The sequence below is a fragment of the Antedon bifida genome, chromosome 3 (assembly GCF_963402885.1).
Source record: "Antedon bifida chromosome 3, ecAntBifi1.1, whole genome shotgun sequence".
Taxonomy (NCBI): Eukaryota; Metazoa; Echinodermata; class Crinoidea; order Comatulida; family Antedonidae; genus Antedon; species Antedon bifida.
Genome location: NC_136228.1, coordinates 227,369 through 243,644, shown reverse-complemented (window position 1 = coordinate 243,644; position 16,276 = coordinate 227,369). Strand labels below are relative to the sequence as shown.

The 16,276-nt window shown below is 32.8% G+C and overlaps 1 protein-coding gene across 3 annotated transcripts; it reads right to left on the bottom strand.

Moving 5' to 3' along the window:
• Positions 1-2,663: 2,663 nt before the first annotated feature.
• On the bottom strand, positions 2,664-15,222 carry LOC144838001 (alpha-N-acetylneuraminide alpha-2,8-sialyltransferase-like). 3 transcript variants are annotated; one of them, XM_078693334.1, is made up of 9 exons: positions 14,856-15,222; positions 12,705-12,850; positions 10,498-10,626; positions 9,717-9,858; positions 8,631-8,740; positions 7,675-7,764; positions 5,774-6,021; positions 4,820-5,050; positions 2,664-4,651 (listed from the first exon to the last, which is right to left on the bottom strand). In XM_078693334.1, the coding sequence occupies exons 2-9, from the start codon at positions 12,827-12,829 to the stop codon at positions 4,638-4,640; spliced, it is 1,089 nt and encodes a 362-aa protein (XP_078549460.1). In that variant the 5' UTR covers positions 12,830-12,850; positions 14,856-15,222; the 3' UTR covers positions 2,664-4,637. The 3 variants fall into 3 exon arrangements, with proteins under 3 accessions (XP_078549460.1, XP_078549461.1, XP_078549459.1); XM_078693335.1 differs by lacking the exon at positions 2,664-4,651 and having other exon boundaries at positions 4,659-5,050; positions 14,949-15,216; XM_078693333.1 differs by lacking the exon at positions 2,664-4,651 and having other exon boundaries at positions 4,659-5,050; positions 14,856-15,213.
• Positions 15,223-16,276: the final 1,054 nt, after the last annotated feature.

The following is a 16,276-nucleotide window of genomic DNA, read 5'->3' as shown; positions in this document are numbered from 1 at the left end:
TTAGAGATATTTGTTATCTTTTTACTTAACAGGGTGCACTGAATGTGGATTGATTAAAAAACATAGGCCCTATCAGTTCTTGTGTTTTGTACTGTACCACTTTGATAGTGGTACGTCATAGTAAATTCAGATCTTGCGCTTGTGTGTGACTTTGGTACGTTAGTATAGTATTATTAACTAGATATTGTGTTTTTGTAGGTTCTCTTACTGAACAGGAAGTAAAATTAGTATAAAAAATATAAAAATATTTACAAGCTCCATAATAGAGATCTCTGTGCGCGACGAAACAATAAATGGTGTAGATAAAACGTATAGAAAGTATTAATGCAAGGCTGGTTTGGTATTTAAAGAATCACAAAACGAACAATTGTTTACAGCAAAAAAGGCATTTTGAAAGGCATGCAGCTTAAAAAGCGCAATGAGTCACTGGTTCGAACAATAGTGTTTAAATTACATATCCTGGTACGACGATAGAGTGCTAAAGCTTGGTTCCCACTAGCGACGCAACATAAGCAAATGCTCTTTCAATAATTGCGTCCCCCTCCCCCGCCTGAAATCAAACCTGCTTATTGCGCGTCAACGTTTTTAGTACGTGCTGTACTATGTTTTTTTTCGGTGTTCTTTCGCCTTGCGTTGTTGTTGCGTGAAATCAAACTGATTTGATTTCTCGTAGCGATGTTTGCAGCATTGTTCCCACTTGTGATTACGCAATACAGCACTTTGCCTCGATACGTCGCTGCGTTACGTTGCGTTCTAGTGGGAACCACGCTAAAATGTTTTGAGTTTTAAAGGCCAGGTGCGGGCAAAAAATTTCTATTGATCATACATTCCAATAATTATCGATCTATAGTTTCCCCTATGTTTCATAATTTTTGGGATTTTATTTGTGTTACACAAGCTTGTTGAAAATAAGCACTTTCTTATCAGTGGGGGGATAGTTCAAATTACACAGTAAAATCTCTATTCTTTTGTACACAAATTTTGTAAATAGAGAGGCATTTTAAAAAGCTATTAAAAATAAACGGTGTGGTAAAAAATGTTATCAGATGAATAAATATAGGTAATATAACTTGAATATTACATTTCTGGTATTTTTATTCAACTTCAGATTTTTATTTTCATGCTATAGCAAAAATTATCCACCGTATATCCACCATCTTTTTTCACTTTCTAGGGAGTCACCAGACATGTTATTACATTAGGTTAACTACCTAACTACTGAAAAAAATGTCTTCCTGGTTTTCATGGCAGAATTTTGCCAAATTTTGTATTTGACCATATTAATGGAAATTCATGTTTTTTCGTCTTGATTTCTATTACAAATTTTTTATTTATGTACTATTAACCAAATATTATATTTAAAATTCATGCCTGTACCTGAGCTTTAAGATATGTTTCTAAATACAAGGTTATATAATTTATCAGATTATGAATTCATGCTTTATGGTCTGCCATGGTCATGAATGACATATTATTTTACCACCAGAAAGAAGGTCTTGTAGAATAAAATCTGATAATCTCACATATCCTATTAGGCCGATAGAGGATGCTAAATAATAAACAAAAATTGTCGTGACATGCTCAGTTAAAGCACAACTAAAGCTAAACTGTCCGCGTACAACACAGTATGCACCTGCATGAAGATATTGTAACGAAAACACGTGTAAGAGTTTGATTAGTTTTGTTATAATTTAGAAAAATAACACTTAAAATCATGCAATACTTAATGAAATAAACATAATAAACAGTATTATTTTGTCTTAGACCTATATTACTAAAGTCTAATCCTCCTAGTCTTGTACAAACCACATTGTGTTCTTCGTGGGTAAAGCACAAAAGGATCTAGTGACCACATGTCCCTCATCAACATAATCGATAATTCCTTTATCCACGTAACTACGGCGACATATTATTATGTTACGTTACCTTCCGTGTTGTATGTGTTATTTCTGGTGGTTCACACTAAAATAAATGTTACGTCCTGGCTCCTAGTTAAAATATTTACCTGTGTAGCTGGTCTGTCGTTAGCTCTAGTTCACACTGAAACAAATTACCTTTAGCTGGTCTGTCGTTAGCTCTAGTTCACACTGAAACAAATTACCTGTAGCTGGTCTGTCGTTAGCTCTAGTTCACACTAAAACAAATTACCTGTAGCTGGTCTGTCGCTATCTCTAGTTCACACTGAAACAATTTACCTTGGATAGGGGTTCCCATTGACACGGGAAGTACCGGTATGGTGTACCCTAAATAGAGGTGTCAGATGAAAGGGATTCTGCTGTAATTTTTTTTCTTTTCACTTTCAATTTTTCTACCTTTTTTGTCGTATTTATATGGTGTTGGTTTTTTTTGTATAATATCATGAACTTGTGTAAAAACAATCAATATTGATTGAACAAGTTAGCTCTGGTTCACACTGAAACAAATTACTTATGTAGCTGCTCTGTCGTTAGCTCTAGTTCACACTGAATTTACCTGTGTGATAGTCTGTCGTTACCTCTGATTCACACTGACGCATATTACCTGTTAATGGGCCATTTCGTAGTTTTGATAAAGTTATTCACTTCCACAGAAAAAAGGAGCAAAATAATTCATTTAAAATAATTTGAAAAACAAAAGAAAATGAACATAAAACTTTGCTGACACACACATGGAATTCCGGTTGACGAATTTTTATTTACATTTTTTTATTCGATCCATTTTTTTAGCCAAAATGAATAATAACTAATGTGACATTAAAATATTGCATATTTTAAAAAAATAATCCAAGGGACAATAGGAACAAAAAACACGAATCTGTCTGTCCAATCAAAGAAATGCAGTTTTGAATAGTCACTGCAACAGATGGAGATGCTGACTAGATTCAATTAATGCCACATTGTATATATTGAGCTAATATAAATATAAACAAGCATTGTTATTCTATTGCTCACGAGCCAATTTCAATTCTTTTGTCATGTAGACTCGTCCTCCGTTAGTTAGAAGGTTATGTTATTTTGCCTCCTGTATGAAAACCAGAAAACATTTTTATCCGAATCTCGCCAAGCCTATCCAAAATATATGACCGAAATTATAAGAAACAAAATAAAAAATATATACATTTTGGAATGGCCGGAAGATTTTTTATAAAGTATTAATTAGAAAATACACGCTTTTATTTCTTTCGTTAAAAATTAAATAAATACAGTTAATGGCCTCGGTGTTAAGTTCGCCTTTTGGTATGGACAACCATTTTATTTGTATAGTTTTAGCATACAAATTACAGCGTTACAGTAATCCATAGTAAACAACAGTGTTTCTGCTTTCAGTCGTACAATGCTATAGGTTTAGCTGAATGGTAAATCTCAATCGAATATGACACGGTTGATCAGCCACGCGTATTAATATAATAATGGACATCTAATTTAAGTTATAGTTATTGTCGTAGTATAAACAGGCCTTAATGCTATTGATCAAGAAAAGAAGACCGGAACAATTTTTAACTGCACTGCGCAACCGCAGTTTCAATTTGACCTCAACTCTGAAGGTCACTATGGCGCGAGTATCTGAATAATAATTACACAACTAAAACCGAATAAACTAACAGAATCGGTTTTAGTTTTGAGTCATTTTAATCAATCATTAAAAATCGGTTTCCATTAAAAACGATCTTTTTGGATTTTTTTGTGTTGGTCCATCCAAGATACAGAATTACTGAAACAACATTATGAATTTAGATAATTCTATAAAACCTGCAAACAATTTTTCAAGAGTAGGCCTTGCATCAACTGTATTTGCCATGACAAACAGTGGTCGATAGGCATAGGCTTCAGATTAATGATCCGGCGCTCTGGGTTCGATGCTCATCAAAATCATCCGTGTTTTGTTTAATAGTTGAGAGATTATTTAGAGGGTTAGGTTAAGTTATATTAGGATGTAGGTCAGCTATCTTGTAATTCTTTATGATAGAAAATAATTAGTTTCATAGATTATTCATGATTTCTGCCTTTTAACCGAAAAAAAAAATAATGCGGCCGAGGTCGTATGGTAAATAAGTCTGAAGCACCAGTAAGTTTAACTAAATTGAAATATCACATTTATTATAAAGAAAACATTTAAGATGTCTGTTAGGATCATTTCGTTTTAAAATATTTATGAAGACACATTAAAGTTTTACTTTCGCTTTTTAAAATATTTGATTTCATCACAAAGTAAAATATGTCGTGCTTTCTTAGTTACAGAGAATAATTGAGAAGTTATTTATTTCCCCCTTATTGGATTAAAAAAATAGAAGATTTTAGTTTTACTTTTTCTATCAATTTAATATGCCACTTTTTTATAAATTACATGCTTTTAAATAGAAGATTTTAGTTTTACTTTTTCTATCAATTTACTTTACTGTTTTTTTTTGTAAATTACATGATTTTAGCTACATTTTGTAATATTTTGAAAGATAAAATAATAAAAAGGAATGTGTAAGCTTTCCCTAATTTGTTTTAACTGTAGGGCCTACAGGGTTTATCTAATTTTAGAAAAGGTGCGTAATGACTAAATAGTCATTTTAAAGCTATGAATCAAGTGTATGCATGATAGTATGGACCGTTACGTCAACTCACGACGTCTGAACCGTTATATCAACCCCGGATGTATGGACCATTACGTCAACTCACAACGTATTGGACCGTTACGTCAACTGACGACGTATTGGACCGTTACGTCAACTCACGACGTATAGGACCGTTATACCAACCCCCGGATGTATGGACCGTTACGTCAACTCACAACGTATTGGACCGTTATGTCAACTGACAATGTATTGGATCGTTACGTCAACTCACAACGTTTGGTTGTTCATCACAAGTACCAACATGCATGTTAAGCACCCCTTTATTATGAAGCTCCAATAAACGGCTAAATTCCTCAGCGAACTTATGTACCTTCGGTAAGGGAACAAACGGTTTCTCGTAGTAGTGGTATTCGACAGTTAAATTATTGTGGTCCTTGTGAAACGGCCAAAATCCATAAAGGTTCACCTTATCACATAATGTCAAAGCAACACTAACCATATATAATCCTGGGGGTTTAAATATAAAACGAATATAAATGTATAAATATGTAAATAGTGAGTGAGGTGCAACTAATTTTAATCGAATTTATACATTCAACAACAATATTACCAACAAATTAGAAGACTCGGTAATTTTCTGCAATTTTTAACCCAATTTACTATTATATAGGATAGATGTAAGAGCATTAAAATAGACTAAGCATACATACAATTTCATTTGTACCTTGTGATGACAATAAATACTATCGTATCGGTATCGTATTATGTTAGTTTCTTTTTAATTGTGTTTACGGTCTAAAATAACGTTATTACTTTTTTATGAACATCTTTTTAACTTGGATTTTTAATCATTTTTTTGTATTTTTAATGTATGGTTCTCAAAGTTTAGTACTATTTTTGACTGTTTAATTTTAACATATTTTACTATTTTAAGAAACTATGTATTAAATAATTTTATGAACATCTTTTTAACTTGGATTTTTAATCATAATTTTGTATTTTTAATGTATGGTTCTCACATTTTAGTATTTTTAGACTGTTTAATTTTAGCAATTTTTAAGAAACTATATGTATTATGTAATTATGTATATTGTTATGTTTTAGGCTGGACCTTTTGAAAAAAAACAATGTCCCCTTTGTGGGACAACGTTGATATTGTCATCCAGTAGAAATATGTTTATAAATAAATAAAAAAAAAAAAATTACTCCCAGACGTAGTCGTAGTCTCACCTGATGATATTCTAGTAGCCGTTATTCCGTTATCTCTCCAAAAGTTAGTAGATCCTAGGAAATGGCTCGGGTGCATAAACAATGGTTTTATCGGATAATCTTTGGTATCTGTAAATGCTTCTGCTACCTTTATAGAAAGGCCATATCCATTGGACGTGGCAAACACAGGAATGTAGATGTATGTCTTAAATTCTTTCATTTTATTCATGAATGAATCCTTGTCCTTTTTTCTGAACAGGTAATAGTACCTAGAAAAGTAACGAATAACTTAAGGAGGTATGTCATCTTCACCTATCTACATCGCAATGAAACACCTACAAGTAAATGGCATCAGCTAACATTTTACACAATACACTACCGGTATATAGTGTCATCCTTTAGGTCAAATATCTGGTAAAATTCTTTAATGTCGCTTGTACCCTCATGTTCCTTTTTAGCAACATAAATCAAAATACATTAATTCCCTTCTACTGATGGAACTGCCCTCTCCGATCCTTTGGCATTATTTAATTTCCTCGAGCACACCTCACCTAACACTTCAAAAGTCTTTGTACTAAAACTATGTACATATTTTATGAATATTTTTTTTTTTAAATATCGACTCGAATTAGTCATTTGTCGTATTAATAGACGCGACAAACATACCAGAGGGATTAATCTCAATTTAAGTATTGATACTTTACACCAACCACCGAAGATCACATATGATAATATGTCCCCAGAGTATCAGGACAGCACCGTATGTGCGGTTTCTGTCACTATACATTCATATACATTTATTTATCAACAGTTTTCAACATAAATTATTAACAAACTAGAATTAAGGCAGAACAGGTAATACGAAATTATGACGTGACCACGTATCTTGGCTTAAGCTATCTGGCTACACTATCAAACTTTATGTGACAAATAATGTGATGTGCCCATATATGGAAATGATGATGTCACATCACTACCATATTTGGGCATATCACTACCATATTTGGGCACATCACACTTTTTTTGTCAAACTAGTTTGATAGTGTAGACAGAGAAATAGGTTAAACTGACAATACAATTTTAAATATGATAAATAAAATATAATAAATGAAACAGGTACACTAGAAAGTTCGGTAATGTGGAATATCTTGGACAAGTTGTAAAAACGGATTCTGCAAGCCGTACGAATATTATGAATTATATATTGAGATTACAAACTGATAAAACCGGTTAATTGGTAGTAATTAAATTATACATTGTTAAAGCTTGGACAGTACCGTAGTTTAAAAATCTTGTATTTTAAGGATTTTAACTGTTTTAAGGAGAGTAACGGAAGGAGTAACGTAAGGAGTAACGTAAGGAGTAACGGAAGGAGAAGGCTATTATTCTTACTGCACGTAATTGTAATTTTAGTAATTTGTTTAGATTAACTTTGAAATCAGAAGCCAAAATTATACTGCAATACTATTATAGGAAGAACCAGTGTATTATAGAGTGAAATCAAAATACGGAATAATGAACATTAATACTATTCAATGTTCTAATGGTTTTAGATATTGAAAAATATATAGCAAAATTCTCGTGTATAAAAACACCTAAAAATTGTTAAATAAATATGCATTGAGGAATAATATAAGTTCTAAAAGGTTAGGTTATGGGATAGTTTATGGTTTATGAACTGGGCGATATATACACGTGAAACACGTGCCATGATAATGGGTGAATGTAGTGAGAATCGAATGAATACTTTTCTATACAACGGTTAAGCTCTGAAACGAAAACTTTATGTGACAAAAAAAATGTGATGTGACCATATGTGGTCATGATAATGTCATATCACTAACATATTTGGGAACATCACTACCATATTTAGGCACATCACACTTTTTTATAGTGTAGACAGAGCTTACTGGAGGACTAACCTTTTTGAAATTACTGACGGATTCATTGTTGTCAAATTCGCTTTGATTCCAACGTCTGCTGAGTAATTGGTTAAAGGTGGAACATTCATTCTGAAATAACAATTATTTATTCAAATTAGATATTTTACACTTGATTTTTATATTCATGACTTTTATATTTATAATTGTTTGAGCTTGTCAACAAAACGAATTTCTTTTTTTTGGACCAATAACATTCTGTATTCTGTATTTATACATACATGTTTACTGAAACATGTGCAGCTTAAAGCTTGGTTCCCACTAGCGACGCAAAGCAAGGACGTAACGCAACGTAAGTGATTTGACCAATCACAATCGATGGATTATTCGAACCGTGGCTTGTCAATGGTCGTCAACTCGCTGGCGTTGCGCGTACGTCCTTGCGTTGCGCGTACGTCCTTGAGTTGCGCGTACGTCCTTGCGTTGCGTATCTAGTGGGAACCACGCTTTAGCTTGGTTCCCACTAGAACGTAACGCAAGGACGTAAACGCAACGCAAGCGTTTTAACCAATGACAAGCGAAGTTATAGACAGTTAGCAATCACAAGCGAATAAGCCATCGCTTGTTATTGGTCAATTCACTTGCGTTGCGTTACGTCCTTGCGTTGCGTCGCTAGTGGGAACCACGCTTTAATTAGAAATCAGTTCATTCATCATTAAACAACAGGTTACCAAATTCTCATCAAACTAAAAGGTTATTTTGCATTAGTGTAATAATACACCCAATTTTGTAATTGCACAATTCATCATTCTGAAAATTTTAATAAATTATTGTTTATTAGAAAGAACACGTAGACAATAGAGGCAATGATGCGTTGGATGGAAAAATACAGTGTTCTGAATTGGCTTTGTAACACAGTTTTGATGTACACCAATTGCAAACAAATACACATATTGTAAAGACTGGTGGCGGATGGTCTAATTTTTAGCTATACCTACCTAAGAACAAAATCCGCGTTGTCAATCTGTTTACCACAACCACTTCCACCTAAAATCCCACTACTTCCAACCAAACTACAAGTTGAGTAGGATTTCTTTAAAGGTACTACCTAAGAGCAAGAAAAAAAAGATTGGTGATGTCAAAGGTCAGTTGACTGTTGATTGAGAAACTAGTCTTTTAAATCAATATAATTGAAAGAGTTCAATTTTATTGTAGAAAATGTATTCGTTGACGTTGCAATCAATATTTGAGGCGATTTGAATGTTTTTACTATTGATTAGGTATAAAATTTCCTGAACAATATAATAGTTCTAGCAATTATTGTACCGGCACATGGCGGTTTTCCCAGTACAATTCCGATCATTTTACCTCGTTATATCCAGGTGTACCTTACACGTGTAGGCATATGAATGCATGGAGAACAATAGTGTATAACGAACAACACCTACAAACTCGGTCAATGATAATTAGATGTCCATGCAAATGAAATTGGTGAACCGCGGTATTTCTAGCACAAATTATAATTGTAATAATATTTTGTAGGCTTACGTATCGTGATAACAGGAATGGTAGCAACAGTTTGTTTGGATTTTAAATTAATGATAAATTTGTAATTACTATCTTTGGTATTAAGACTGCTACACACGCTGACGATAACGATCGACGATAAATAGATAAACATACATTTTTCTTACATAAAACTAAATAAATTTTAAAAGATTTCATTCTAGAACTGTAGGATAACCATTATTATTGTCCTACAAAAACAATATTTTATTTTTAAAATCTACAATAATCAAATGAGGTCATGATCAATAAGAACAATAACATCGTTGTATCTTCACGACGTCCGATTTTGATTGGATTTAAACAAAATATTTTCAAAGAACAACAAAGACATCATAAATAGTTATCCTATTTTCTTTTGTTTTAAGTATGTAGGAAAAATGCACATTTTTAACTATTATCGTCGATCGTTATCGTCTAGTGTAAATGGAGCTTTACAACTACAAAGCATCATAATTCATTCATTTATTGGTCAAAATTGATTTTAATATTTCAAGAATATACACTATAGTACTCACATTTGGTAACAAGTTGTACAACTTTTCATCAACAGTGACTTTCGCATTATTATTAAAATATATTCCGACCTCGTCGCCTATTTTTATATTATCTTTAGTTACTACAATGCTCCCAGGATCAATGTATGTCAAATATTCTTTTCTAAGAAAGTAAATATATATTATTATTATTATTATCTTGAGTTGTCACTTATTAAACAGACCGAGGTCCAACGAACCTTCGTACACTACACTGTATATTATTCCATGTGTGCAATGTGGTGAGATGGTATTTCGAATGATCGTAAAATCAAAACGGTACTGGGTATGATCAACCAGCGTTCTTGTCACCAACTAGCAATCCATTCATAAAAGTAATTGTTGATCATGAATGAATGATTATAATAATGATTTTAATATTTCTGCTATTATTTTATGTTGAAAGACGCAATAAAGCAAAATTAAGTAAATATGAATCTGTTGAAACACATGAAACTTAAATTAAATTAATTTATTCTTAGAAACCAACTTATTTGTTATGAATTTACTGATAAGGACTTCTGAAAAGTAATTTGTATTCATGTTTATATTATTATCATTGATTCATTTTCGAGTGGCACTGATTAAAATGACGTATAATAATAATAATATCCTGGATATATATAGAGCCTAATGTTGTGAAACCTCTAAGCGCTGAACATTATTACCCCAGTTTTTGCATCAAACACGTATGGAAACATACTCCCATAATGCAGCTAGTAATCGACGCAATAATATGCCAATACAATATGAAATTACTTACTTAAACTTATCAACATTGAATGTGTTTATTTCATGTGGTACACGAAGTGTTTTAGCTATTTCTTGAAGATTAAATTGCTGTTCTTCACTTCTGCTCATAAGGTAACCTCTGTGATCGTAATATCTACTCCTAAATGTTAAAAAAAGACACATTTTGACGTTTGAATAAGATAGATTAAAATGGTTGTTCTTCACTTTTGCTCATAAGTTAACCTCTGTGATCATAATATCTACTCCTAAATGTTAAAAAAAGACACATTTTGACGTTTGACTAAGATAAATTAAATTGTTGTTCTTCACTTCTGCTCATAAGGTAACCTCTGTGATCGTAATATCTACTCCTAAATGTTAAAAAAAGACACATTTTGACGTTTAAATAAGATAGATTAAAATGGTTGTTCTTTACTTCTGCTCATAAGTTAACCTCTGTGATCATAATATCTACTCCTAAATGTTAAAAAAAGACACATTTTGACGTTTGACTAAGATAGATTAAAATGGTTGTTCTTCACTTCTGCTCATAAGTTAACCTCTGTGATCATAATATCTACTCCTAAATGTTAAAAAAAGACACATTTTGACGTTTGACTAAGATAAATTAAATGGCTGTTCTTCACTTCTGCTCATAAAAAGAAAACAGACAATTTGACGTTTGACTAAGGTAGTCTATATAGACCTTCTTGCAGTAAATGTGCTCAGATGAATCCATAATGCATTCGTTACAGAGCCCTATAACAGCTATATCATTTTGTGATCTTACCTGATTTCTTTAGTTTAATTTATTATGAATATTGAACACATCTACTTAATATATATTATATTATTATTGATATTATATTTAATATCTTCAAAATTAGCACCCATGTTCAACTCTGCTAATTACACGTCATATGCCATATGTCATAACCATACCCTTATAAATACATGTTATTATGATTAAACTATAATTAAACATGGAGTCGATCTGATGACTTTTTTGTTATGTTAATTTATTTTCTGTAGAATCAAACTAAATCAGGCATAGATTTTCTTCCCTTTCCTTGTTTAAATTTACCCTCACCCTTTATAAATGCATGCTATATGATTAAACATGGAGTCTATCTATAGGGGAGAATATCTGTTATTAATGTTTTTTTTTGTTATGTTAATTTATTTTCTGTAAAATGAAACTAAATTATGCATTATTGTATTGTATTGCAAGGGAAGGGTAATTTGCTCTTATTAATGAATGCTTTTTGTAATATTAATTTTTTTTCTGTTGAATTAACCTCTATACGCATCACAAAGTAAATACTTTTATGGAGCCAATAAATCGAATGAATATTGCAGTTCATATGATCAACTGTAGGCCCTACTGTTACTTACACTAGTTCCGTTTTTATTCGTTATGTGATAAGGATCCGGACACTAGGCCTAGACTTAATGAATACATGTTAGATAAGTAAATATTGACCCCTGACACTCGACCTAAAATGTAGACAAAGTTCCATAACCGACATTGGTTCTTATCGATATTTTCTTCTTCTCCTCCTTTTGTTGTTTTTTTAAAAAGAAGAACCCGAGTGCATTGCATCAGTTTAGGTCCATCTAAGCCCCTGTCTTTTGGACCAACAATAACTGATGGTATGCATTAGACACATTGGGGAGGGGGATTAAGGGCTTAGGGAGGGGTATTAGGGGTATTAGGGGGCTTAGGGGTGATGGTATTGATGTTGAATTTTTAACTTTTATACATTCATAATTTTTAACTTTTATACAATCAGAATTTTTAACTTTTATACAATCAGAATTTTTAACTTTTACACAATCAGATTGTTCAGATAGAAATGGCATTTTTATAACACTTTTGTTAACATTTTATTATACCATATTTTTCTATGTATTTTTCTAAATTTGTTAAATGTCGGTTTTATTGTATCGTTCAAGTTGACAGGGGCTGGTCAAGCACATCACAAGATGACAGTTTTATACTTTTGCTTTTCCGCTACTCCCCTGTTATACTTATATTATGTTTGTTTTTTTGCTATGTAGAAAGATTGAAAATAAATAATGTATTCAACTGCGCTCTGAGACGATTATATATAAATAAATAAAAATCCATTATCCCTTCATATGATTATCTCATAACAAAATATAAAACTGCAGACTGAAAACCACTTAATCAGGCATAATGTTAATAAGACCATTCAGTGAATTCACTGTACTTACGTTATCCAAGACAGACTAGTGTTCGACAAGAACAGGGTGGATGTCAATGCAATAGTGAGTATTGCAAACGTGGTACGTCGATATCGAGACATCTTTAGAAAACAACGATGACTCGACATCTTCATTACTTCTGTAGTTCTTACAACCTGCAACAAAATAAAATTCATTAAATATTTTCCAAAAGTGTTGCGACGAACCCTTTCCGACCGTCTGTTTTTTTTTACGATATTAAAAAATTGAAAGATGTTTGAAACTGACCAGATATTTGATTGAATATAACTCATGCGAACATTTTGGCAATGGTGCTGAAAACGATGGTATCATTTTTTCATCATTTATTTTCCATATTATACCAAAAAAGTTATCAAAACGTTGAGATTAAAATTAAAGAGTATAACATGGAAGGATGCCTTTATAGGACAAAATGTCACTTAAGCTAAGGCCACCCGTGAAACACACGGCATAATAAAAATACAAAGTAAAAAAGTAAAGATAGGTAGGATGTCATCCATGATTGTGTAAAATATTGAGGTTTGTAAAATTAGAAATGGAAAGTAAAAAAATAACAGACTGAATGCAAGCAATCAATCAATGGAGCATCAAGAGTTGTAATGTTCTTCCCATGTATCATAGTAGGTATCATGGTATCACATTAGGTCTATTTCTTCCAACATAATGGCATTAATAAAACGAATACTAAAGTGTTAGTAAATGAGTTGGTAATTGGTTTGTATAGTTTGGACGATTGTGCCGTGTGTTTTTTGAATGGAAATGTAAATTTCGTCACAAATGATTTTGTTCCATGGACATGGTTTTGGACTCCTGTTTGTCGAAGGCTTACTTGCAGAATACAATGTGAGTTAAGAGTACATTTTAATGGAAATGCCTACCTAAAATGTTAACGTTTGAAAATCCCGCTCCTCACCACGCGCTCCTCACCACGCCTTAACAAGTAATGCCAAAATACATTTCAGCACGAAGCTCATAATTATTACGTCACAATAATTAAGTATTTCACGCCCGGTTCATCCTTATTTGGAATATATTGACGTCAATTGCTTTTTACATCTCTTTGTCTAACCCACAAACAGAATTAATTTGATACTTGTTGTGGTATGATAGAAGTGATACCAACAGTGTTTCGACTTAATATAAGTTAAATGGTAAATAGTATGCTCTTCAGATTCAAGATTGAGCTCGCCAGAACCACCAATTTAAAAATTAAGTTCTTCAGAACTACCAATTTCAAAATTAAGTTCTTTGGAACCATATTCCATATTGGGCTTTTCAGAACCACCAATTTCAAAATTAAGTTCTTTAATTCAATTCAAAATAACATTTATTTACTTCCCTTTAAGATTGAAACAATATGGAATAAATAAGAAATACGGTCAAGTTTAATTTAGAATGGTGAGATTTAGTTTTATTATAAAAGGTCAACGAGGCATACCACTGCAGAGCACAATGCACAGCCTACATTAAAAAACAACACTCAACAACATACGTCGGTATTTATGGCACAAACTATAAATTAATGTTATAGGACGCAAGAGGCCGGCGGTATCAGGAATTAAATGCATGTTGCTGCCAACTATTTTAAGCGTTTGTTTTGGCCTAAGTATAAACAGGTCTAAGTAGTTTAGTTAGAGGGCCTACAATTACATTAGGTCTCCATTAATTTGAAGCTTAGAATAACTCGATTGACATGATAACATGATTCGCAATGTTATGGTTAAAAATCACAAAACTATAAGGTAGATATTGAGCAGAGAGGAGGCAATATTGAGCAGATCAGAGAGGCATATAGAAACTGTTCAGAATGTCGAAACTAACAGGACACACCCATTAAGTCTAACCTAGGCCGAATCATGACTATCAGTACGAGATTCTCCCACAATTATATCATTAAAATAGGTAAAGAAATACGCCTGCAACAATAGCCACCAGTTGATTATTCCCTCTCACAATCGACACTACCTAACAAAAGAGCTTAGGATAACAAATAAATGAAATGAGACACATGCGACATTAGCAAGCAGTTACACACGAAGGAGGATTCCTCCGCCTCAGCTGTCTTGATATATTTATCATAGTATTTGATAGACGCTCCCAAACCAACTTATATATTCAATAAATAAAAACAGTACTAACCTTTTAAAATCCTTTAAATTTCGTGATTCATGTAAATTGTCTTTGTATAATATGTTTGTTACAGTTATTGTAGTAAATGTGTGTGTTGCTCACCCTGTCTAGCTTAAGTATGAATCACACTCCAGTGCGTTTTCAAGAGTTCATCAAAAGCTTTCATAATAATAGTGCGCATGCAACCGTGTGTGTAACACTGCAATGCCTATTGTTTCCCTCGGATTTTACCAATCTACTTCACGGTCAAACACAGAGTAAACGTAGATTATATGGTTTTATGGCTGCAGTGGTAGTCGCACCATGATGGCTATAATTAATTTTATTGAATATTATACGACTTAATAAAGTCTGGTTTCATTGCAGACAGTTTCATGAGCATGAACTTTAAACTTTTATAATCTTTACTACTACTGTAACTGCGATGATGCCTTGGCTCAAATAACAATTGAGATTGCTTCCCACCGACGAACAACTGGGACCGAAGAAACAACAAGTTCCGCATACCCCTCTCTGACTACAGTTTCTTTGTTAATTAGCGTGACGTTCCGCAAACTGCGGGCCGCGAGGGAGATGGCTTGAGAACAGAAACGATAATGTTTTCCCCAGCGTCGCTAGCGCATTTATTTTTACCAAAACGCAGCTTACAACAAACTGTGTCGAGATGATGTTTGACGTTACATGGTTATGAGTTATGTTGTTTGATCTTGCCGAAAACATAGGCTACCAAACGGCGGCTCAAGTTTTATCGCGATGTAATGAAAACGTGACGCGACACGGTGAGTGACGCGTCGTCTGCGTTATAAAGTGGAAACTCCGCAATGTTTACCCGTCAAAATTACGTCATGAATATGCAAATTTATGACGTAACGATTAGAATGACGTAATATGAAGCGCGTATAAGAACATACTATTGTCATCCTTCATTACTCGTGTACATTGTGGCATAACAGGTAGTGCTCTACTATCGTTTAAATCCATTCAGCTCTACTAGCTTGGGTTCGAATCTACGGATTTTTTTTTATAAATAAATATAAATTTTTTATTTTTTTTTATTTTGAAATAGAGATATTTAGAGAGTCAAGTTAATTTAGGGGCTGGTCCTGGAGACTTATTCGTTCTATATTTCGAAGTCCAATTTCGGCAAGTCAACTCTATTTTTCAAAATTATTAGCTCCACCCAACCATGGTGGGCTGGTCCTGTAGACTTATAATTTCGTTTTATATTTGAATGTATACGTGCAATACTGGGCACCTAGCAGCTCTAATTTTCCAAAAAAAATTTAATTAGTTTCTTTTAACTAAATCTTATCACCTTTTGTCAAGGATGATTGTTTATGTTTATGCTGTTTTTCTTAGCAATAAAGTAAAGTATAATTTCCGGGGACATAGCAGCTCTATTTTCAATTTCTCAGCTCAGCCCCGACATT